Source organism: Petromyzon marinus, chromosome 3, assembly GCF_048934315.1.
Source record: "Petromyzon marinus isolate PM22_M1 ecotype Great Lakes invasive population chromosome 3, UKy_Petmar_22M1.pri1.0, whole genome shotgun sequence".
Classification (NCBI taxonomy): domain Eukaryota; kingdom Metazoa; phylum Chordata; class Hyperoartia; order Petromyzontiformes; family Petromyzontidae; genus Petromyzon; species Petromyzon marinus.
The window spans coordinates 14,629,227-14,654,972 of record NC_133669.1 but is presented as its reverse complement, the minus strand read 5'-3'; the positions used below and the strand labels follow the sequence as shown (position 1 = coordinate 14,654,972).

Sequence of the window (25,746 nt, the reverse complement as noted above, 5' to 3'; positions counted from 1 at the left end):
GCACCAGGTACTCAGTTGAGGCTGAGTCGACTTAGGGGAGGCCCATGACCGGTTCAGATAATCATCACTCGTGTTGGCTAAATCTTGACTTAAAGCTTTCGTGACTGCAGGAATTTATATTCTTTGGCTCTTTCGGTAAAGTCACGTAGATAGAAAACATAATAATAAAAAATATATATATTTTTAAATAAAGTGAATAATTTTTATATTCACTTTATTTTCATTGTTTTCATTATGTTATTGTTATTCTTTTTTCTATTTACGTGACTTTATCGAAAGACCCAAAGAATATGGTGTTTGCTAGCCGGGTTCGTAGCGCAGCGCGCTAACCACTGTGCCACCGCCCACCACATCCACTTTATACACTCACTCACACATTGCCCATAACCGCATCACTCGGAATGCGCTCGATCCAGTCAAACCTCGGGAGCTCAGAAGGTTGAGCCTGGATAGTGCTTGGATGGGAGACCACCTGGTATGAAAAGAGGTGGAGCTCGCACTGACCAGCGTGGTGAATGAAGTAGGGTCAAATAACCCAGCAGGGCGTGATGAGGCCGTCATGCGGCTGTGGATTGACAAACGGGCTGTAGGTGTACATATTTTCATAAAATATTTGTGGGTGATAGCGCGTAAAAAGAATTGTGTCGTACACCGTCCTCCACCCGACAGAGCCGATTAATAACGTCGCGTAAAAAAAACGTGCCAAAGTTACTACTGCTTCAGCACACCGCTGCGTTTAAGTGAGCAATCCACAACAACATTTCACTGCACGTGCGTGTACGTGCACACGCATGACATTGAACACTCACACAGATACACGAGCTTATTCACCCATTCACACCTGTGTGTGTGTGTGCACGCGCGCGTGGATTGATGTTGCATGGAAACTTACAAGTCCGCTGGTGGTGCCCTGTGTTTTTGTCTTTGAAGGATGCAGTTGGGGGGTGGGTGGGTTGTGATGAGGGGTCCAATTAGCCCCCCCTCCCTCCATAATGTTAATCAAGGACGAGGGTGGCGGCACGGGAGCTTCTTTCCACTCGCGAGGGAGCGCGCGAGGCGAACACTGGGGCCCTAACTCAAGTCTCTGGGTACACGACACTGCGCGCTCTGCGTGTACGTATGGCGCAAGCACACACACGCGCGTGTACACTATTATCTTTACATACCCACTGTCGCATGTACTGAACATATGCCCGCGTATGCAAAGATAAAGGCAAAGATTCCCCGTGTAACAGACTGGTGGGGCAAGTGCTGTTAGCGCGCGCGCACACACACACACGCAGATAGTGCGTGTACATATACAATCGCACCCACACACACATGCAGATAGTGCGTGTGCATATACAATCGCACACACACACACGCAGATAGTGCGTGTACATATACAATCGCACACACACACACACATGCAGATAGTGCGTGTACATATACAATCGCACACACACACGTACTGCGGGGCAGTGTTACCTGGTGGTCTGCAGAGGTAGATCATGCAAATAAATCCATCGTTGAACTTCCATGCATACACACGTCTCTGCTCCCCAACTTCATTGACGCGTGCTGACCAGTGCGGCGAAGTACGGTCAAATGTATATATAATATATATACCACGACAGGCACAACGTGGGGAGGGAAGTCATCCACCAGTGGATTGACAAAAGTGTTGCACGTGTATGCCCAAATAGGCAGTACAGGGTGGTCCAGATGTCTTGTGACCCCCATTTAATTCTCTAAAGTTATGGGTGTGAAAACAGAAATGAATGAGCTAAGGAAAAACACTTTAGGGGTCAATTCATTGGGAGTCGCAAGGCATCTTGACCACTGTTTACATACTCATACATGTAGGATACGCATGTGCGTACACCAGTATATACTCACGCACAAATACACGTATGTACATTCATTTACAAACATGGATGTGTACATCAACAGACAATTTTATAAATCTACGCACGCACGTACGTACATATAGACATGCACACACATAAATCACCGTGTATGTGCGCACATAGCATGCGTGTATATAGCATACGCATAAGATCCTGAAGGAGTGATGTACATTCTAATGATGTTCAAGATGAAGGGGCTTCAGTCGTGTCTTTGCTCTAAACGAGAAACATCGGAAAACCCAACAATTCCTATTTTGGACACGAAAAACTTACGGCCCGGAGGTTGTTGGTTCGTTTAACCCATAGGGCAGGGTCAGAGAAGAAGACTTCTAGATGGCATTAAGTATCACACGAATCAATTACACAGTATAGCCTCACCATCAGTGGGCCGAAGTAAGTTGCCTCCGGTCGTAGAGTGTGACGCTGAAGCCGAAAAAGAGCCGACCCAGTGCGCTACGGGGCTACATCAGCACGTGATGCGCACATTTACGAGTCTCTGTGTGTTCAGTGTCATTGCTGCTCCTTTAGTTTTAATTAAATGCGACAACCGCTACTGCTTCCCTCTCCCTCCAAGTGGTGGGAATTCCACGCCTTTTGTTGTGCGCGTCGGTTTCCCGTCCTATGTTTTATCACACCAAACTACAACAAGAATTTCTGAACAAATGACAACCAACTGTATAAACGTAAAACATTAAACTTTCTAGCAACTGTAAACAAGCTAAACTTGAACTAACTTTTCCTGAGTAGAAACAGGCTAAAAAGGTAGTGTTCATTTGACCTTCCTTGGGGAAAAAAGGCATGATGATATGGCTGATCATGGCAATGTTGATGGTGAGGTTGCTGCTGCTGATGATGATGATGAGTGTTATAATGACGTCACCACTAATGATGAAACCGCTGCTGTTGACGATGCTTATTATAATGATGCCGCTGTCAATGCTGCTGCTTCTGTTGCTGAGTCGACCATACTCCGGATTCGCTGCTGTATCGTACAATGCATTACAACCGCGCTTCCACGGCTCTAGCAGCTGGGTTGTGAGTTTGTAATCAGGCAGCACCGGTACTTTATTTAAGCACGTGGATGTCCATTGAGAGTCAATGTTTCTTTCGTGGGAGACAACAAACGTTTTTGATTCGTTACTTGAACACGAGCAACGCTTGAGGTGCCATATCCCTCTAGTGAGTTCAAATTTCGAGTTTATATTGTTTAACCATGCAGGTGAGAACTAAAACAGCAATACAGGATAAGTCGCATTGGTAAGCGTGACCTGGCTCACCAAAATAACAAAATCGGCAAAGTCATCCGTAAACGATTGGTACCGGTGTATAATATCTCACTTGTATTGCATCAATAACACAAATAGCAATCAGAGCAACGCCAAAGTAAATTTTAAACCAGGGGCCAAACATTTAATCACGTTACAGAAGACATCGAGAATACGGTACAAACTTGAAAGATGCCAACGCCTGCGACGATTTTGTATTTAGCCAGTGGAGAGCTAATTAGTATTCACGAAGGCTCTCTTTGTGGCGCGATAATTACAACTCATTCCGATGTGAACTACTGAGCACTCATTGAACTTGACGGCTCAAACAAAACCGAAAATTGTTGAACGGAACGGTCATAAAACAAACTTAATTAAAAAATCACGGCCCGTTCACGTCGAATTCATCTGAAAACCCCTGCTAATGAGCAATTAACTCAATCAGTAAGACGCGCTTGTGACGTGGCTTTTTATTATTATAACATAAATAATACAACGGTATTCATGAATGCGCGTGTGTGTTTACGTGCATTTACGGGCGTACCTTAATTCGAGGCTGCGAACAGTATATATGCACACGGCGGGTCTACAAAGTGTTTCCTGCGATTTGCCGCATACGAAGTTACTTCTCGGACACGTGTGAAATGCCGACCTTAATAGAAATGTCGAGTTCTCTAGAATATGATGACAGGAGGGCAGCCCGTGCCATACGGGTAAATCTCCCCTATTGCCCCCCCCCGCCCCCCGCCCAGTCCTTCAGCCCCACTCCCAACTCACCAAATATTCACTACTCACCGATTCCCACTACCCCAAATTCCGCTCACAGGCACGCTCCCAGGCAATCCTCACCAAGACTAACACCACTCGCTTAACACGAACGAAATTCGAGCGCCGCTTCTAGAGTGTACAGGGAGATATCTTGCGGAGGGATACAGCTGAAAAAATACATGACAGTTATGTGTACATCCAGCAGTGGATTGACCCGTTGGCTGATGATGTCGATACTGCCCCGTGTCGGGTTCTTGGCGTTTGCTGGCACGAAGCGCAAATGGGCACGATGAGTCCAAAAGGCGGTGGGGCTCACTCGCCTGAGCCTTCGGGCACGAACGGCTTTGCGAGACACACGACTCAAACCGAGTACACGGTAACTGTAACTGCATCACAACCCTCCGCTCTCTTACGGAGAGAATGAGCGAGAGCACTCGTTTTGACTGCGAATGTCGAAAATCACTCAAGTAAACGCTACGATTGACTGAAATACGAATCGGTAAATTGAGTTGTTAGTAGAGGGCAGCAGTCAGTTCTATGAATTAGGGAGTGGGGTGGGTGTAGCTCTCTTAAGTCCATCAGGGTGAGAAATAAATATATCCTGAGCAGTTCTAGATTTGAAGCTTTCGTAAACTGCAAGGATTCATACTCTTTGGGTTTTTTTCGGTAAAGTCACGTAGGTAGAATAAATTATTTAAATAAATAGGTTAGTTCTTTTCATTTATTTTACCTACGGGATTTTGCCGAAAAAACCAAAGAGTATGAATCCTTAGCAGTGTCGGTTTTTTTTTGTTCTGAATCAAATGTTAAAAGTGTACATCAGTTATACGGAATCCCACAGGTCCCTGGTGGATTACGGTGAGAATGGGGTCTCAGGTGACACTTCACAACGAAAATAGTTCAAGTGAATGATATTATGGCAAATATCTTTAGAGATATCATGAATGGCCTATGGTCTGTTTGTTAAGATAGAAGGCCAGGCGGTCATGTTGGGTATTGATTAACAGTTCGTGACCTCAGGTTCTGCAAATATATCAGGTTGTATACCAAATAATTAACACAATTATGATAATTTCCTCATGTGGCGTTTGGAAGAGGTAGGCGCCCAACTGGAAGAGGAAGACATGTATGCTCACGTGCATCAGGAGATCAAACCTTATACATCTTCTCTAAGACCTTTACCCTTGACGATTATTCCGCTTTGCATCTCGTGAACATTTTTTTTACCTTCCATAACCACTTTTTTCCGTCTAAAATCTTCCTCACGACGAAAAGAGCACCAAACGAACAGAAGGGAGATACATTCCAAAATAAGAACGACATCACCAAACATGTTCTCCATGCTTTATCAAGCATTGTTCAAATAAATCCTCAAAGTTAAATACCATACACATTCTTTGGGTTCCGCGGTGGCAAGAGGTTATCTCCTTTGCCTGTTATGTGAGGCATGAATTAGATCCCGGACCCTGGCAACGCCTGTATATTTTGAGTTTGCGTGTTCTCTCTCCCCTTGGTCGTGTGGATTTTTCTCCAGGTCCTCCCTCTAAATTAGAAACATGCGTTTAGATTATTTGGCTGCTACTATAAATTCCCACACATAAGCCACTTAGACGAGCTATTTTGTGTGGCCAGGTCGCCTCCGAAAAATAACAGTGGTTGTAAGTGCGATATACCTGGTAACATCACTTTTTATTAATAAAATGTGATTTCATATACTTGTCTGATGTTGCCTGACCCAAGCAGAGGGCTTCCCACCATCTGTGGTGACACGGACCACAATACGTTCAACATATCTTCCCAACTAGCTTGTTTTCCCGTCCTAGGATTGTATCTTGTGTACATTTAATGGCAGTGATTATTGCACAAAACGATGTCATAAAACACCTCACTTCATGTCACTGTAGCACTGTATATAACTGACCTTCAATTTGTTCAAATTCACTGCTCTGATGCTTTATTATCTTCTGCTTTCGGGCGCTGGGGTTGAAATAAATTGGAATTCAATACAATATCTGGAAAATCACCGATAAATTTGTATTGTACAATAATGTAGAAGCATAAATTAGACTTACCTTTTGTCTAAAGTGCTGAAGAAATAAATACACAAAATCCACTTTGTTGCTGCGTATAATTATTTATTAGATTCACTTTCAAAAAACTTCAAGCGAATTTGCGAATTTTTTTTAATTTCCGCTCGTAAAAATCCACCCGCTCATGAATATTCATGACGGGGGGTGCGGCCTGTGGAGTGACGTCACGCGCGGGACACACAAACATACATTATAGCAGTAATTGCACACTCCCGTTCCAGTTCCTGACAAGAGCAACGGCTGCTTCTCTCCAGAGAGCATTCCACACGGTCAGATATAACAATCTCCTTTTGTTTCTGGAGGCTTCTCTTGGCGAGGTAGGTCCGAGTCCCTTGACTCAGCCCAAAGGTGTTTGTCCAGTTGATGTTATGAAGACAAGCCCCACACACTTCTCTAGACTTTGTGGGGCTTATAGTTTCCGTGAATACATGAGAAGTACCCTCGGACGGATGTGGCACAGGAACAAGACTCTACGCGTTCTCAGGTCTGGTTTTCAAAGTATAACGTTATATAATTTGCTCTCACCTGGTTAAATGGCAACAATTAATATAAAAATAAATTAGTCAGTAGATTATGTTGATAAGGTAAATGAGTTTAACACGTAGGCTTTCGCGGCCAGTATTATTCATAATAAGGGTATTTGGGTTAGATAGCGTTATTTAAAAATGTGTCACAACCCTCCACCACCCGACAAGGGCCAATCAGTAAAAATGTGTCACGTTCTTCTGGCAAGTCGCCCGAAGATGCTGGATGTAATTACCAGCGAAACGTCGTACTCAAATTCTAAATGTTGTGCATTCACTCTTCAAACACACCGGTGGGCTGAAGCATGCAGTAACTAACTGGCGTTTTGTCAACGTGACACATTTTTCGATTTAAAGCTTTCGTGACTGCAGGGATTCATCTTCTGGGTTCTTTCGGTAAAGTCACGTAGAATGGGAATAAAATAATAAAAATAATAATAACAGAATAAAATTCTCACGATGTTTCGGCCACAACACAAGTAGCCAACCTCAGGTGAAGAAACAGGACTGTCCAGAAGACTGCGCTTGAGTGATTGGCCGTGTCGGGTGGTGGAGGGTTGCGACACATTTATAAATAACGCGATCTCACCCAAAAACCGTTATTTTGAGATAAATTAGATAAATTTTCAGGGACGTTATGAATCGGGTTTAGATTCTTGTAATCGACGAGGAAGATTCGTTTCTCGTTAGATTCCGACCAGTGCTGTTTCTGGAAGAGAAAGAAACCCGTTTTGACCATGTTCGTACATGCGTGCAAACACCGCAAACATCAATAGCTGTCATTTGGCAGTAAGTGACTATTACATCCAGCATGTGCATCTTTGTGCTAGGCTAGGTGTACTTGCATTTGTATATCCACGGCTCTTTGTCAATCCAGTCGCGTTTGAGGGACTCCTCCACGCCGTGTCGGTTGGCGGAGTTATTTGTCCATACTTCACCACGCTGGTACGTGTGGCTTAATCAAGATGCGGAACCACAGAAGTACTGTACTGTACACTACAACCGTGCGTTTTTACTTGCGCTGCCCTTCTGCTGCCCACGATGTATCCTCCGCAGCAGCACATCACACTTATTATGCATGGTGGTGGCCCATACAACAACTAACCAGGCTCAATTCGGCTTAGCATGGGAGTACAACCGTGGCGAGACATTTTGTGGCGCGGGGCAAAGACATGCGACCCTCCCACACACCCACCCCGACCTTCCCATCCCTCTCCGACCTCCCCATCCCTCCCCGACCTCCCCATCCCTCCCCGACCACCCCATCCCTCCCCGACCTTCCCATCCCTCCCGGACCTCCCCATCCCTCCACGACCTCCCCATCCCTCCCCGACCTCCCCATCCCTCCCCGACCTTCCCATCCCTCCCCGACCTTCCCATCCCTCCCGGACCTCCCCATCCCTCCACGACCTCCCCATCCCTCCCCGACCTTCCCATCCCTCCCCGACCTTCCCATCCCTCCCCGACCTCCCCATCCCTCCACGACCTCCCCATCCCTCCCCGACCTTCCCATCCCTCCCCGACCTTCCCATCCCTCCCCGACCTCCCCATCCCTCCCCGACCTTCCCATCCCTCCCCGACCTCCCCATCCCTCCACGACCTCCCCATCCCTCCCCGACCTTCCCATCCCTCCCCGACCTTCCCATCCCTCCCCGACCTCCCCATCCCTCCCCGACCTTCCCATCCCTCCCCGACCTCCCCATCCCTCCACGACCTCCCCATCCCTCCCCGACCTTCCCATCCCTCCCCGACCTTCCCATCCCTCCCCGACCTTCCCATCCCTCCCCGACCTTCCCATCCCTCCCCGACCTTCCCATCCCTCCCCGACCTCCCCATCCCTCCACGACCTCCCCATCCCTCCCCGACCTTCCCATCCCTCCCCGACCTTCCCATCCCTCCCCGACCTTCCCATCCCTCCCCGACCTCCCCATCCCTCCCCGACCTTCCCATCCCTCCCCGACCTCCCCATCCCTCCACGACCTCCCCATCCCTCCCCGACCTTCCCATCCCTCCCCGACCTTCCCATCCCTCCCCGACCTCCCCATCCCTCCCCGACCTTCCCATCCCTCCCCGACCTTCCCATCCCTCCCCGACCTTCCCATCCCTCCCCGACCTCCCCATCCCTCCCCGACCTCCCCATCCCTCCCCGACCTCCCCATCCCTCCACGACCTCCCCATCCCTCCCCGACCTTCCCATCCCTCCCCGACCTTCCCATCCCTCCCCGACCTCCCCATCCCTCCCCGACCTTCCCATCCCTCCCCGACCTCCCCATCCCTCCCCGACCTCCCCATCCCTCCCCGACCTCCCCATCCCTCCCCGACCTTCCCATCCCTCCCCGACCTTCCCATCCCTCCCCGACCTTCCCATCCCTCCCCTGCTGCTGCTGCGGCGTCGTCGCCGGCACCGCCCCACCAGAGATTTGAGCCAAAAGCCGCCACTGCTCGCATTGTTTACAACGACTGGCGAGACATCCGGGTGGGGTGTGCCCCCCCCACCACCACAAGACAAAGATCCCCCGTGTAGCCTTGACAGACTGTAGGGGCAAGTGCTGTTGGTGAGCACCTGTGAAGGCCGGCACGGCACACGAGGGTGGCCAACACCACGCCCGGCCGCCTTTGTCTCCCCAGTGGCAATGTTTACACACCGCACCAGGTACTCATTTGAGGCTGAGTCGACCTAGGGGAGGCCCCGGACCGGTTCAGATAATCGTCACTGGGTGTTGGCCGTGAGCGGGAATCGAACTCGGGGTCGCCAGGTTCGTTACGCAGCGTAGCGTTAACCGCTCCACCACCGCTCCCCCCACCCCCCCCACTCACACCCCCACCACCCACACCCCCCCCTTAACAGGAGGGGCGCCTGGGGCGATGGCCCCGCCTTCCCCCCCCTCACCTCCTCCTCTCTGTCCACATCATCAAATCCCCGGCTCGTGCGCAAATGTGACGAGACCGGGCACATTCCGGGCGATTTGTGTCAATAGAATTCGCGTTTAGTTGAAATCAAGGACCTTCCGGCCACCCTCACGACTGTGCAATACTGTAGTAGTCGTTGTATAAAATGAGGTCTAGTGCTGTTCGCCAGCGACTTAAAGTTGGCACCGGCACGCGAGAGAGAGGGGTGGCCAGAACAAAGCACAGTGCTGGGGATTTTTTGTTGTTGTTTCTATTACAAACCGCAACATTTGAGGGTTGAGTCGACCTAGGGGAATCCCATGATCGGTTCAGATAATCGTCACTGATGTTGGCCGGGAGCTGGAAAATAACTAGGGTCGCCGGGTTCGTCACGCAGTGCACGAACCACGAGACCACACGCACAAGCGTACAAATATCCCCCGTATAGCCTCAGCATACTTTAGGGGCAGATCCTGTTCGTAACCAACTGTGAAGGCCTTGACGGCACACGAGTTGGTGCGTCGCCAGCACCACGCCTCGCCGCCTTTGCGGCGATATTTACACATCACACCAGTCACTCATTTGAGGCCGAGTCGACCTAGGGAAGGCCCAGGGCCGATTCAGATAAATCGTCGCTGGTATTGGCCGTGAGCGGGTATCAAACTCTGGTTGGACGGGGTTCGTAGCGCACGCAGCGCGCTAAATCACGACACTACCGCTCCCCCGGTACACACGTAGCCACACACGTGCAATGCGCATCCATAGACACACAGCCATAGACACACAGGCATAGACACACAGCCATAGACACACAGACATAGACACACAGGCATAGACACACAGACATAGACACACATACATAGACACACAGCCATAGACACACAGACAGACACACAGGCATAGACACACAGACATAGACACACAGCCATAGACACACAGGCATAGACACACAGACATAGACACACAGACATAGACACACATCCATAGACACACAGCCATAGACACACAGGCATAGATACACAAACATAAACACACATCCATAGACACACAGACATAGACACATAAATAGACACACAGGCATAGACACACAGGCATAGACACACAGACATAGACACACAGACATAGACACACAGGCATAGACACAGACATAGACACACATCCATAGACACACAGACATAACACACAGCCATAGACACACAGGCATAGACACACAGACATAGACACACATCCATAGACACACAGACATAGACACAGACATAGACACACAGGCATAGACACACAGCCATAGACACACAGACATAGACACACAGGCATAGACACACAGACATAGACACACAGACATAAACACAGCCATACACACAGACATAGACAGACGGGCATAGACACACAGACATAGACACACATCCATAGACACACATCCATAGACACACAGCCATAGACACACAGCCATAGACATACAGGCATAGACACGCATAGACACACAGACACACATCTATAGACACACAGCCATAGACACACAGACATAGACACACAAACATAGACACACAGCCATAGACACACAGACATAGACACAGGCATAGACACACAGACATAGACACATCCATAGACACACAGGCATAGACACACAGACATAGACATACAGACATAGAAGTAGCCAATACCGATACCCGCCATTCGCCACTAAGTGACGGTGACATTACCACAGTGCCTGTGCCAGGCTAGGTGCGCTTTGAGGCCACGTGAAATGTCGAAGGCTCGCTGACAGTGAGGTCTCGGGACAGAAAGAGGTGGCATGTTGTTGGCTGACTGAGATGACCGGTAGATGCCCCCACCAGCTGTACCCCCACTGCGCCAACTTGCTGTTTTTTTATCCGCCCCGCGCTCCGCTCGTTGTTGTGAGCGTCGCTCCTTTGCCCTCCGTTGTTGTTGGAGGGCGACTGCCTCCAACTGCCCAGTAGCAGCAGCATCGTCCTTCACGAGCCTCCTCCTCCACAGAGGCCGATCTTGACACCGCTGGTACCAGTCATCGGCAAGTCCACTCAGCTCCGCATCCTCCCGTACCGCATCAGTCCATCTCTTCCCCAGCCCGTGTGAATACAACAGCCATAGACATACATACACACAGACGAAAAGACAAAACAATCCACACATCACTCACACACACACACGCGCACGCACGCGCGCACACAGCGCTCCCCCTTCCCTAAACCAGATGTGGTTTGAGAAGAAGAAGAAAAAAAAAACTCGTGCGGAATTATTAAAGCGCCGTGACGACACGGGCCTCGCTCGGGGAGGCATTGCCGTGAGCTGGCGTGGTCCGAGTTCGCGCCCGGGTACACGATACGTCGAGAGAGAGAGCCACGTGGGGAAAGGGAGCGACGCGGAGACGAGAGAGCAACGTACAGAGAGGGAGAGAAGAGCGACGCGGAGAGAGTTACGTGGAGAGAGGAGCGACGCGGAGAGAGGGGAGCCGCGCGAAGAGAGTTACGTGGAGAGAGAGAGAGGAGCCACGTGGAGAGAGTTGCGCAGAGAGAGAGTCTTGTCGAGAGAGCCTCGTAGTGAGCCACGCGGAGAGAGGGGAGCCTGGATAAATCTCTGCGCGGAGAGAGAGGAGCCACGCGGAGAGAGTTACGCAGAGAGAGAGAGAAGGGAGCCACGTGGAGAGAGTTACGCAGAGAGAGAGAGTCTTGTCGAGAGAGCCTCGTAGTGAGCCACGCGGAGAGAGGGGAGTCACGCGGAGAGAGTTACGCAGAGAGAGAGTTACGCAGAGAGAGGGTCTTGTCGAGAGAGCCTCGTAGTGAGCCACGCGGAGAGAGGGGAGTCACGCGGAGAGAGAAGCGATCTACGGTGGATGAATACAATTGAACCGCGTCGTGGTGGTTCATGGTCGTTGTGGTGGTGGTGGCGACGGTTACCATAATAAGCCATGTGGCCCTTGCCACTCTTCAAGCAGCACTTGGTAAAGGTACGAGGCGCGGCACGCACACACAAAGATCCCCGTATAGCCTCCAGCACACTTGGGGGCATTTACTGTGAGCGAGGGCGTGGGTGGCTAGGACCACTCCCGGCCGCCTTTCTCTCCCCAGTGGTGATGTCTACACACCGCACCAGGCGCACTCATTATTTGAGGCTGAGTCGCCCTAAGGGAGGCCCAGAACCGGCTCATGTAGTCGTTACCGGTGTTGGGCGTGAGCGGGAGTCGAACTCGGGTCGCCGGGCTCGTAGCGCAAGACACACTACCGCTACCCCAGCACACGCGCGCGCACAATAGCAAGGACAATGATGGAGACGACCCACATGGAGTCAAAGTACTCACAGACTGGCACGAATGGTGTGGTGACCGTGCGATAATGTTGCCAGTAACGATGACGGTATGTAGTTGAGGACGTTTAGTGGCGTAGCGTGGTCGGCATGGGCCCTGGTGTGAGGAATGAGATTCAGGGGCCTCCCCTGCCCAACTTCCTTTCCCCTCATTGTACCCCGGCGCCTTGGCCCCTCTGGCCCGTGGGACCCAGGCGCAGTTGCACCGCCTGCACACTCGCTAGCGAATGGCTGAGGTGATTGGAGTAGTGGTGACTGTGTTTTGGTGGTATCGATCGTGCTGAGGTCGGTGTTGATACAGCTTGTATTGGTGATCATTGTATTGGTGATCATTGTATTGGTGATCATTGTATTGGTGATCATTGTATTGGTGATCATTGTATTGGTGATCATTGCGATGAAAATGCTTGGCGGCGCTCTCGTGATTTCGGCGAAAGTTGTGATGGCAGTGGCGATCGTGGTAGGTATGGGTCCTGTGGAAACGTGGTGGTAGTAGTGTTCTTTTCATAATTGTGGTGGTGTTTGTGAGAATTGTGACGCTCATGATTCTAATGCTGATGAAAGAGGTACCGTACAGTATTTGCTCTTGACCAGCAGAACGTATATTGTACATGATCATAGTTTCATAGTTTATTTATTTGGTATAGCCCTGTGAGCCATTCGGCTCTTGAATCGGGTGCAACCTCAACAAACAAAAAACATGAACAAGAAAACATCTTAAAGTGATTATGTGACTGTGCAAACAGAAAATCCAGGAAAAAAACAATCAAAATATTCCTGAAATAGCACCGTACACCAACGCTGTGTGCAAAAATCCCAGTGGGATGCAAGTCAAATAACAACAACAACAACCACAAGACAACTAAGATTAAGGCCATCAGTCTAACTCCGTACTACAGTAAACAAAAACATGGCCAAAACAAAAAAAACCTTTCGAAATCACCAAAATAAAAGCCATAAATGCAATGTAACAGTGATCATAGGGACTGTGACCGAATTTTTAACAATAAACTACATAAATAAATTATAACACCAAAATCTAGAGCCATATTTTAGGCCACTGAATAGCAGTGGCAGCTAGGGGTGTACAACTCCTCTAGAGCAGTTTTGAGTGAAGATCTCATAGTAATTCAAGTTGCAGTTTATTGGCAATAGCATTCCAGACCCTGGGGGCATCAATAGCAAAGGCCCTTTCTCCGGTTTTTGTACGGCAATAGGGAATGTAAAGCTGGTAGATGAGCAAAGACCTGAGGTCAAATTTGTTCTTTGAAACAGAGAGGAGATCCAGCAGGTAGTCTGCGGATTTTTTTGTAAGTACATCGTGAATAAATAAGATCTGTTGCACAAGCCGTCGAACATTAAGAGATGTTAAGTTTGACCCAATGTAGAGATCACAGTGGTGAGTCCTATATGGGCAATTCAATGCAAATCTTAAGTCCGATGATGATGATGAAGGGTATGGTGGCAATAACCGTGATTAAGGTCTTGGTGTTGATGGCTTTGCTCATTCTGATGGGGTTGTTGGAGCTGAATGTTCTTGCAAGAACAGAGGATGGTGGCAGGGAAGGCTTAGGTGCAGGTGATTGTGATGGTGGAAACGACTTTGGTGACCGCAGTGTTGGCAGTAGTAGCGAGGGTGGTGTGTACTCTACATGTGTAACACGTGTGTGTGTGTGTGCATGCTTTAATAATGCATCTGGTGTCCTCAACACTAACACTGCTTGAACACAAAACACACAACGCGCACACAAACAACACCCAACAACCGCCACCACCACGACAAACACTACGACAAATACAATCGCAGCTCTACGCACACCTCTGCCGCAAGATGGCAACTGCCCGCAGCAGGCGAGGCAGCGGAAGCAGCAGTGGCAGCAGCGACATTGGCGGTGGTGCCGCCAGCTGCAGCGGCAGCAGGAGAAGTCTCCTGCCTCCGGCAGTCGACGTCAGAGCCAAGGCCTTCCTGAGCCGGACAACACAGACCGACGCAGCCCTGGACCTGAACCTGTTCACCCCGCGTCGCCGAGTCATCACCAAGGACGGCCGCAGCAACGTGCGCTTTGGGAACGTGCAGGGCCGACGCTCGCTCTACCTCAGCGACCTGTGGACGACTTTCGTCGACATGCGCTGGCGCTACAAGCTCGTGCTCTTCAGCGCCGCGTTCACCGGCACGTGGTTTGTCTTCGGTCTGCTGTGGTACCTGCTCGCGCTTTGGCACGGCGACATCGGCGTCGCCGTGTCACCTACGCCGATGCCGCCAACGTCGGAGGCCCTGCCGTTAGCGTCGGAGCTTGGGGGGGACGCAGAAACGGAGACACCGCTGGTCCCCGGAGGAGCCTCGAACCACACACCGTGTGTGTCCAACGTGGCAACGCTCACGGGCGCGTTTCTCTTCTCGCTCGAGTCCCAGACGACCATCGGCTACGGCTTCCGCTGCATCACGGAGGAGTGCCCGGCCGCCACGGCGCTGCTCATCGTGCAGCTCGTGCTCACCACCATCCTCGAGGTGCAGGCCTCATGCACTGCTGCTCACCCCGACTGCTGCTGTTCTTCCATGCCATGTCATGTGTTTATTGCGGAAAGCGTCACTGAGTATCCGGACCATTTTTTGTTATGGAGGATCCTGCATTGGGATGTTTGTGCCAATTCTGTTTTCCACCAATGTGCGTTTGGATTTTCATGAAAGAAAGTTGGAGTAACCGGAGAAATCCCATCATGCTTGTGCAAGGATAACAACACACAAATGGGTGCATGCATCCACTTGCAATTCTGTCATGTTATGGCCACCTTGCAGCCCTGGTTTGTAAATTTCTAATATTTTTTTGATTTACAAACCCATACCGCTATAACACTGGATAACAGGGATGTGCAATGCTGATAACCTAAGGGTAAAGGCTCCGACTCTGACATAAAACAGTTTCATTTTACAGTTTTTGTTCTAGTTGTGCAGCATGTTTTGAGATGAAGGGTCAAATCGTAGTTCTCACAAAGCTTGTGCATCACCCCGTGTATTAGAGAACAGTCAGCAGAAGGTGATAAAACATTGCTCTGAAATTCCTCCAACGGACCTCATTCACACAAAGATGCACACTTTCCCACACCTTGCAACACATACATGTTCATCACATGGCAGTCAACCCCATGTGGTTTTAATTCACAAAGCTGGAAATCGAGGCAATTAGGTGAAAATGAAAACTTAACGTAATATTTGTTTTTACAGTCACTTGGTGAGCAAACTAAGAGCATAACCTCTCTACACTTGAGGACCCAGGTCTGGGGTGGTGACCCAGATTCGAACCCGAGAACTCCATGGAGCCAGCTGGGTGCTCTTCACCCTGAGCCAGTCAGCCACCTTAATCAACGTTGCGGCTCTTAAAGCCAGCGCTACGAGTCTTAACATGCGCGCCACTGTGTCAGCCAGGGTGATGTCTGTGATCACATGGTCATCCGCGGCGGCACTGTCAATGGCAACGTCCTCTACTGTATCAATGCCTCGCCCTCCCTGCGTAGGTGTTCGTGACCGGCGCTCTTCTTGCCAAGGTTGCACGTCCAAAGAGCCGTGCCGAGAACGTCCGCTTCAGTCGGCGCGCCGTTGTGTCGTGGTACGGCAGCGGCGGCAGCGCTGGCCAGGGCCGCCCATGCCTGTCCGTGCGTGTGGCCGACATACGGCGCCGCGGGCTCTTGCTCGCGTGCCGCGCTACCGGAAAACTGCTGCACTCGCGCGTCACGGCCGAGGGTGAACCCATCGCCCTCGAGCAGGCCAGCGTCGACTTCCGGGCCGACGCTACCGGCGTCGACGATAGCCCCTTCCTGGCACTGCCCATCACGTTCCGGCACTTTCTGGACACTCCTCGGAGCCCCCTGAGCTGGCTGCTGGACGAGGGGACGCAGCGCGGCCCGCGTGAGCGGCCACTCGGGAGCGAGCGCGGGCTGGTGGGGCACGGCCACGGGCGAGGGCCGCTCGGGGACTTTGAGCTTGTGGTGTTGCTCAGCGCCACCGTGGAGGCGACGAGCGCCACCTGCCAGGTTCCCGCACGGTGGCAGTGGCGGCACTCTGCATGGGCAAATAAAGCAAAGGCTCTCGGGTGCCGTGCAGCTCAATAGGCCCCAGATTCACGAAAGAGGGTTGCGTCAAATAATTGGCTCAATTACGGATAGCAAGATAATTAATGTTAGCACCAGTTAATCTATCTTGCCTTTTATCTTATCTGCATCTCTCCTCTCATCTCACTACATCTATATTTATGTCTTATATTTTTCTTATCTCACTCAAATCTACATCTGTTGTCTACATCTCTTCTGTCATCTCATCTCAGTACAAGAATAATTTCTGCTCAGGGCCCGCAGTGGGCCGGTATCACTACTGCCATACACTACCACTACTGTCAATTCATCGGTGCATCATAGTCGTCATCATCATCACTGTATGTATGTTGAACTTAGCTAACCATGCTTATCAGAGGTGCGGGGGAAGGACAACAAACACAGTGGCTGTGGGTAGCTTCATCGTCACCTTGGGAGTTGTGGACATGCTCACAGTAATGTAAACTATCTTCAGCATGTTAAATTCAAAGTGATGTTGGGCTGTTACTGTGGCCACAGCCATGGCCTTGTCGTTTTAACCCCCATGTGAATGCACATCCCAGTGACTTTTCAAAACCATCTCAGAGCTGTGTTTTGTTTCGGACTTAGATGTCTTTCATTTTCGCTGTCTGAAGTAAAAAAAGAAAATGTTGATCGTTTATCCGTCATGAATATATTCGTAACTATATCGATATCTCTGGGACACTTCTGTCCTGGTTACAGTCTTACCTCTCAAATTGCTTATTCTACAATTCCATGCAAAGACTGAGTGAACTGCAAAATCACCACCATGGTCTCCATGATTCTCCATGAACTCACCACCTCCTATCTCTCCACTTTCATAATCACTCCACTCGCCACCAGATAATCTCCACTCGGGCATGAAAGGCTTTCTCTCAAAACCCTCCCATCAAATTCCACTCAGGTGGTGGTTGCTCCTTTTCTGCTGCTGCCCCATGGTCTTCGATATCCAAATCCATGCTGTAGACTCATTGGTCCCGTTTAAATGGAAGGTCAAGAGACCTTCCTCCCATGCTCATGACTCTCTTGTACCTATGCAGTATATTTATTCACTCAATCACTTAAACAATATACCTCCCCGTTGGCAGTTCCCCGTAATTCAGTGTTTCGAGATGCAGATGCATTTAGATGCTCTAAAAATCCAAACATGTATACACAAGGTTGGATAACCTCTGGAATAAGTGCTACATTATAATTTCAGCTTGATTTATCAGCATTGTCTGCGACTGCCATTACATTCACCTAAGCTGATGACGTGATAATGTTGATGGTCACAATGATGCTGATGATCACCATGGTGCTGCTGATCTTGATGATAAATGTGGTGTCGATAATAATGTTTGCTCATGACGCTGACAATGGTGCCGATGATGTTGGTGGTGACGACGTGCAGGTGAGAACCTCATACCTGCCCGAGGAGGTGCTCTGGGGCTACGACTTCGCTCCCATCATCTCCCTCTCCCCCAGCGGGAAGTACACAGCTGACCTCTCCAGGTTTGACGAGGTATAGTTTCTACCACATTAAAGGCATTCTGATGTTTCTACCCTAACCCTTCATGTCGATGCACTCGTGGACAACTCCTCTGCGAATCCACTACTGGGTGAGGGCCTCTGCATCCCTTGCGGGCTGTGGGGGTTACTTGGCTATATTCGATGATGCTGGTCCATGTGGGTTGGTGAAGGCAGGATGCAAAGACATGTTCGCATAGAAGAGTGCTTCTCAAAGTGTGGCCTCCAGTTCACCAGTGATCCGCGACGGTCCTCCACGTGGTCCGTGGATTGATGCAAATGCAGGTTGATAGGGAAATAATGCCAATGTTTATACCTTTTGTTTTGGACATTAATGAAGATTTTATTTATATTTAATTTTTAAAAAATGAAGTTAGGTAAACTACCCTGATTAGACTCCCATAACCCTACAATCTAAATGTCATGAGGGGTGGGAGCCTGTGTAGTCCGTGGACATGTTTGCATCGATTGAGCGGTTGGTGGGCAAAAAAATTGGAGAAACACTGGCGTAGAACAGGGGTCACCAAACTACGGCCCGCGGGCCGCGTCCGGCCCGCGACGTCAGTCCATCAGGCCCGCCGACGGTACTTGAAATTGGTTGATAAAATGTATGGAACACGAGACGTTGTGATACAATTTAAATATGTTTAGAATACTAGGAGATCTTCACGCGTGTGGAGACCTCCTGACTGCTATGTTCCTTAAATTTACTATTTTAAATTATTGTATCTAGATTTTCTTGTTTATTGTAATGTTTGCTTATTTCGCGCCATCCCAAGTACTTCCTCGGCTCGTGGTAGCTCCGCCTACGCTCTGACGTTACCATGGTTTCCATGGCAACGTCATGGCAACACGTTAGCATGGTTTCCATGGCAACACACACAAACACGCATCTTTCCCGCCCCCAGATTTTCCAGCTGTCAACACAGGTCCGACGCTCCAGAAATATTTATTTATTATGCGGCCCGCGCTCGTCATTCTTTCAGTTATCCAGCCCACTGTGAAAAAAGTTTGGTGACCCCTGGCATAGAAGAATAGTACATGTCAATGGAATTGTTTGCACTGCCTCCTGCTGCCCACAACATAACCCTGCAGCATATGTAATAGATTTTGCATGGGGTTCGCCTAATTAAGTACTATCCAGGTTCAACCCCACTTAGCCGCAGAGATCTGATGAAGTCCGGCACATTCTGGGTTATTTGGTTACAGTATTGTCATTCTTGCTAGGGTGCCTTAGTTTGGCTCTGTAAATCAGTGTGTTACATGAATCTTCAGAACCTAAATATTGTCTTTGGCCTTTGCAACTGGCGGGGGGAGGGGGATAACATTTATTAAACATGCCCAACGTGAAGCTAATGATTACTTTTCAAATTATAGATTTAATTGTGGTGCTCAAAGTTTAGCACACACAACCCCGGGTGCTGTGTGATGGTGAGCACGGCACATGATCGCATGCTCCTAAGATTTTAGATTCCTATATGTTGAATGTATGCACCATCCTGCCAAAGTAAATTCCGTGTCGGTGTGAACTTTCATGGCGAATAAAACCCTTTCTGATGCTGATGATTAAATTGAGTGAGTATACTGTAGTGTGTTAAAGGTCTCAGTTCGCTAAACATTGACTGCATAAGAAAAACACAATTTTGTTTGTCACTTAATTTGGCTAATTCCAACTCTGATATTTAAGTTATATATATATGAAAAGCTTAGCAGTATGTACAATCATGGGTTAAAATTGAGCGAATACATTAACAGAATAGTTAGATTTACAGGAATTGTCATGCAAACATTTGATGTAGGTGGCTCGAGTGGTTACACGTCACACATTTGGAGTTGATCTCGTGTAAAAACAAATAACTCTGCTTTAAATCCTTCGTCTCATTCCATGGTGCCAAGAAAAATATTGAATACAATTATAATAAGAAACTGAATTAGGTGCTAAAATACTGCCGGTATGTATGCTGCCATCTGTAATACCGGCAGTATGCAAAGTACCGCATGCTCGTCGAATGAAAAACCAGATGCTGCAGATTCAGTTGTAATTGTGACCACGAGCAGGAGTGACGTCTCCCTGTCGCGTCCGTGTCTGCCCCCAGGTGGTCCACGTGCCGATGCCGTGCTGTGTAGGCGAGCGACACGCGGCGCCGCAGCCCTCATCGTTGCCGTCACTGCCGTCGCAGCCCCTCCCACCGTTCCCTCCACCGTTCCCCCACGAAGGTGGCCTCAGAACCAACGGGGTGGCCTCGGGCCTCAGGGAGGGCGGCGCGGACTGTGAAGTAGTGCGCGTCAGCAACGTATGAAAGTACTCCACCCCTGACCACGAGTGGCAACGTCGTTGATTATACCCCAGCTTCCTGCCCCACCAGATTTCGTAACAGAGCAGCCACTGTCAGAGGGCAGTACAACTTTCAACAGTTGCGGTTAATGGTTGCTCAAGTGTTTATGACAAACTGACGTGGTGTGGCGTTATCTTGAACAATAAAATGTGCCGATTATTTAAAGGTGATGCTGTAAACACCAGGAACAAAAATTAGCCGTAAACTGAAAAGGTCACGTGCTAATATAGATGGGAACCAGTGCTGAACACTTTTGAGGATGGTGCACACAAGTCAAACGCCAGTCTTATGTCTAATAACCAACCAGCCACCAGTGACACCCATGCCGCTTACTCAAACCTAGCTCCGCCTCCAGTGCTTTGCCAGGCCCTATTTAGAGTTTTTATTCACGTTCCAGTTTTGGTGTCCGCAGTACGGATTTGCCACCAGCACCACCCCTGGTGACGCAACTTACCACCAGCACCATCCCTGGTGACACTAATTGCTGTCGCGTACATTTCCCGATGTCGGCTCTCTTTTTACCGGTGCCTTTAAGGACAACATCTTTTGGTTGTTGCTGCCGCCTGCCCCTGACCCCTGCTGACTTCTCGTGGAAGCTACGGGGCTGCCTGCCACTGCCGCCAGTTTGTTTGTAATTGGGCAACCACCGTCTGCCACTGCTGCCGGTTTGTATTCACGCCAAAACTCCTGCTGGCAGCAATCTGCTATGCGTTTGCCTCCCTGGTGCAGCTGCCGCCAAGTTTTGATCCCGGCGTCGCAGTGACTGGATGAGCTGGTGGAGGGGTGCAGTACAGAAAGTAGGTTTCAGAGCCAACGAGGTTGTAACTGTAGGTTGCAGTAGCAGCAGATTAACGGCATACTAGCACTTTATACTTCGCCTAATACGTGTGTACATGCACGAAAATACAACATTGTCCAAACATCCCAGACTAGCTTCTGACCATTAGAGCCTTGAAGAATCTGCGGTTTGGCTGGGGAAACGATTTTTATATATTCTCAATATCTCGACACAGAATGTCAAGTCACGCATGGGCTTGATGCTTTCCTTGGTTGTACTGTAGATCACATACGGGTGTTAATATAAATGAGATGTACTTAATTTAAGCATGCAAAAACATACTCTACATGCCTACATACAAAGCGCATATACGCTTGCAAGAGCTCAACACAAATTTTTGCTGCTTCATAGGAAAATCTGAAAATAAAATATTGTTAACGAGCAAACAAGGGGATTGTTTGAATGACTGAAAGGATATGAAGGATGGCTCGGTATTCACTACGTCCAGGTACCTCGCTGAGGCAGAACGCCTGAGGTAAAGTAAATGCGTAATTGCAGGATGCTAATTGCGGCCGTGTTTATCTTTCGTGGGTAAACGCACAACATTGCACAAGACAAAATTGGGCAAAAGGCACCCAATGTTACGCGTGTATGAAAAGCACTGAAAGGATGTGTTTCACGTTATCTTTAAATAAATCCCATTTTTTTTACTGATATAAAACCGCCCTAATATCGTAGCCCTGATTATGACTGGAAAACAAAAATCTACGTTTAGTGGATTCACGTTTTGGGCAACGGTCCATTTTGGAGGAAAGTTGTAAAATACACAAATAGAATGTGATTCAACTGCAATAAAAAAACGTGCACCTGAAAAAATAAAATTTGGCTTAACGGGATACCAAATATTCACGTTTCTGCCGAATTTATTAACTTGTTTATTTAATTCCCGCTTTGGACGACACAAACGCATTGTCTTGAAAGTGGACAACTGCAGGATGCAGTTTTAGTTTCGTCATCACGATCATTGTCACCCCCCCTCCTCCATCCCCACTGTGTTCTAAGCTGTAGAGGTTGTACATGCCGTCTAAAGACTTTGTAAGGTTGTGGGATTGTCGTGTTGAGTCTTTACGACCTCTCTGGGTTCATGTGGAGTTTCCTGTTATTGACAGTTACTTCACTTTCGGTTCCAAGAAGGGGAAATGGTTAAATTGTACATGTATAAATAAAACCTTCCTCATAAACTGCGTCCTCAATGAGTACAACAATAATGAAAGACTTGATAACATGGCAAGTTCGTGGGATACATTTGTCAAAGGAAGTAGGCCTAATGTATATACGTGTTTCTATTATAAGTTTGCCAAGCCATTTTCCACTGGAATAGGCAGAACTCATTCAAGCAGACAAACGCAGTGGCCGTGTGTGATACATGTCCGCCAAACGTACATACACGTTCACGTTCGGCACGATCATCTCATAGAAGCAAATAGGTGCAGTGTGGAATTGAGAAGCATTCGGCTGTTTCCCGTCCTCCCTCCTTGCCCCCCTCCCACTGGAATAAACCCCTGTAGATTAAGCAGTCCCCCTCCTTGACCTTCCGTTCCTCTGTTATAGCTCACCTCAATTGCCCATTCTCCTCCCTTGCCCATCCCTTCTTTCCGGTCCCACTCGCTCCCCTTCCCTCGCTCCTACACCACCCCCTCGACCGTGGTCACCCATTCATCATGAGCTCGCCGGCGTCAGTGGTTGTTGGCATCGGCGACTGTGGGAAGAGGCCTGACGACACTCTGGACCCATCCGGTGGCAGAATTGCCGCAAGGTGATGGGGCACCGCTCTCAAGTCTCACTACAGCGATCAGTGAGTGAGTGTTTGGAGGGTAAAGAGCAGGCGAGTGGATGGGATGGGTGGCATTGGATCTTATTCTGGCAATTCCTGTCTTCGTAGCCAAACTAGAAGCGCCTGTAAGCGAAGTAATTCATAACTTTCGTCACCGTGCATGAATATACTGTATGTAATTCCATGTTTTTTTGACAAGCCGGTACAAGCCCATCCTACATGGGGCGATCATTTTTAGTTTCTCGTGCAGCGAGACCCTTATATGAATTCTGTCGGGGCTCATCAACATACACAGTGGTATCCCTAGGGTCTTTATCCACAAGTCAGGTTTATATCGGACTCCGTGCCGGCAGCTACCAATGCAGCGTCTAGACCGGTCTGGAGCTCGATACCGGTCTAGAGCCACGTGTCTACAACATCAGCCGGCGGATGTCTGCAAACTGGCTCAAAATCAATCCGGAAAAACACAAATGTAATCCGGCTCGATACGAGACTCTCAAATCAATCTGCCGCTCAACAGTAGTCCCAAAGTTGAGCTCGGTCAGTATTCAACCATCAGTGTTCACAGAACCTTTTCCCAGATCCCGGCCTCACCCGACGCGCCTCCGCAGTCAGACGCCCGTGCTTTTTACCCCAACTGCATCTGCTGCAACGGCATCCGACGTTCAAATTAACCTCCGACACGGCCATCACGCCACGCCAGTCAATGCGTGCATCACCAGTCGCAGTGACAATTGGGTTACTGAACTCATCCGCACGCCTTCTAACACCCAGCGTTACGACCACAGGCTTCGTCCACCCGTGCGTGACCAACTGCACCAGAGCCAACTTGCCTGACCGCCTCTGTCACCGTTCCTCGAATCTGGTGGAGATGTTTGTAGCAGTGGTCAACAAAGAACACCATCGATAGCTTCGGTCCGCTGAGTGTGGAGATGGAGTCGCGCCACCCAATGTCAGATATCTCACGCGTCAAGCACTCCATCAACATGTCACGTCAAGAGATTTAAGGCCGAGGGGCGGAGGACGTTTTCACTGCAGGAGTTCTGGAAATTTCCTGCTGATGCTGGTTGTAACTATATCAGCGGAACGTCGAACCCAATTGTTACTTGTTGGCAATTGCTCTTCAACATACCTGTGTGCTGAAGCAATGTTAAAATTGATTGCTTATTTACGTGATAACTTTATGAAGTTGGCTGTGTCGAGGGGAGAATGTACGACACACACTGATTGCCATTGTAGTCACGCATTCTGTATCACAAATTATGAATCATAACATTGGTCGTGAATCCCTACGCGTTAATTGAATGCTCTACTTTTGACACATTACAGGTGTAAATAAAAAATACGTGCCATTATATTTGCATAATGTATGTTTAATAATCGACAACATTAAAATGTATATATAACATCCACACTGGGCTCCATTTATTTTAAAGGTTCTATTGGATTCATCTGCTGGATACATTGATGGATCTGTTGACCCCCCCCCCCAAAAAAAAAATTATAACGTAGCCTCAGAAGCACCTCTTATTTCCTCTTTAAAAATGCCAGGGTTTGATTCGCTCTGTGGGGGGGGGGAAAAACTGCCTTCTCGCCGGCTGCTCCCCTCGCTGTGGACTCTCTATCATCGCATTGGATTGGGGAATGAAATATTTTCCGACCGCGAGAAACCTCCGTCCACTCCTGAAACTCAAGTTCCTTCGTGGATGTGGTGGCTGCGATCAATATTGGGCAGAGAAAGCGTGAGCCCGAGTCTGTGTGGATCGTACTCGGGGCTCCCGTTCACTGATTGTGTTTGCTTTGTTAAACTACGTGCTTTGCTTTTATTTTTGTTCATAAAACAATGAAGTCACGTGTGTTTTTTGCGTTTTCGACCAATTTCCTATTCCTGTAACATGTGTAGCATGTCCAGGTACTCCCTATATTTGTATCGATACCAATATGTAACCATGCCTGTGAAACTAAGATCTTTACCGTACATCTGTACCATAACAGGATGCTCACGAAATAGGGCCTCATTGGGCCATTTTGATGAAATAAAATTAATTAAATCTCAGTACAAAAAATACAGCATATTTATGTTTGATAATCGACAACATATTTAAATGCGATATATTTACGTATGTTTGATAAATGAACATGTTTAATACTTCTTGATTAAATGTGTCCTCGATTATAATCGTATGTTTTATAATTATCAAACATACATTATTTTTATTTATATTCTTGGTTCCTTCGGTAAAGTCACGTAGAAGGGAAATAGTAAAATAATAAAAATAAAACAATAAAATTCTCACGACGTTTCGATTGCAACACAAGCAAGCATCATCAGGTGTGAAAAACCACAGCAAGAAAATTTGAAAAAAATACATTCTTTTATATAGTCGATAATTATGAAACGTATGATTTATCAGTTATTTTAATGTATTTAACGAA

At 48.5% G+C, this 25,746-nt stretch overlaps 1 protein-coding gene across 2 annotated transcripts; it reads left to right on the top strand.

Moving 5' to 3' along the window:
* The first annotated feature begins 1,029 nt into the window (after positions 1-1,029).
* On the top strand, positions 1,030-24,884 carry LOC116954585 (ATP-sensitive inward rectifier potassium channel 10-like). Of its 2 annotated transcripts, none has more exons than XM_032975240.2 (5): positions 1,030-1,113; positions 14,554-15,255; positions 16,260-16,775; positions 18,247-18,357; positions 20,459-24,884. In XM_032975240.2, the coding sequence occupies exons 2-5, from the start codon at positions 14,578-14,580 to the stop codon at positions 20,660-20,662; spliced, it is 1,509 nt and encodes a 502-aa protein (XP_032831131.2). In that variant the 5' UTR covers positions 1,030-1,113; positions 14,554-14,577; the 3' UTR covers positions 20,663-24,884. The 2 variants fall into 2 exon arrangements, with proteins under 2 accessions (XP_032831131.2, XP_032831122.2); XM_032975231.2 differs by lacking the exon at positions 1,030-1,113 and adding an exon at positions 9,911-12,390.
* The last annotated feature ends 862 nt before the right edge of the window (positions 24,885-25,746 follow it).

Bases quoted from the DNA above. Each gene is read 5' to 3' on its own strand.
- LOC116954585 (XM_032975231.2), top strand. From the start codon at position 12,352: ATGTGGCCCTTGCCACTCTTCAAGCAGCACTTGGTAAAG. The intron at 12,391-14,553 runs GTACGAGGCGCG...ATACAATCGCAG, and splicing joins TCAAGCAGCACTTGGTAAAG to CTCTACGCACACCTCTGCCG. The intron at 18,358-20,458 runs GTATAGTTTCTA...GTCTGCCCCCAG, and splicing joins ACCTCTCCAGGTTTGACGAG to GTGGTCCACGTGCCGATGCC.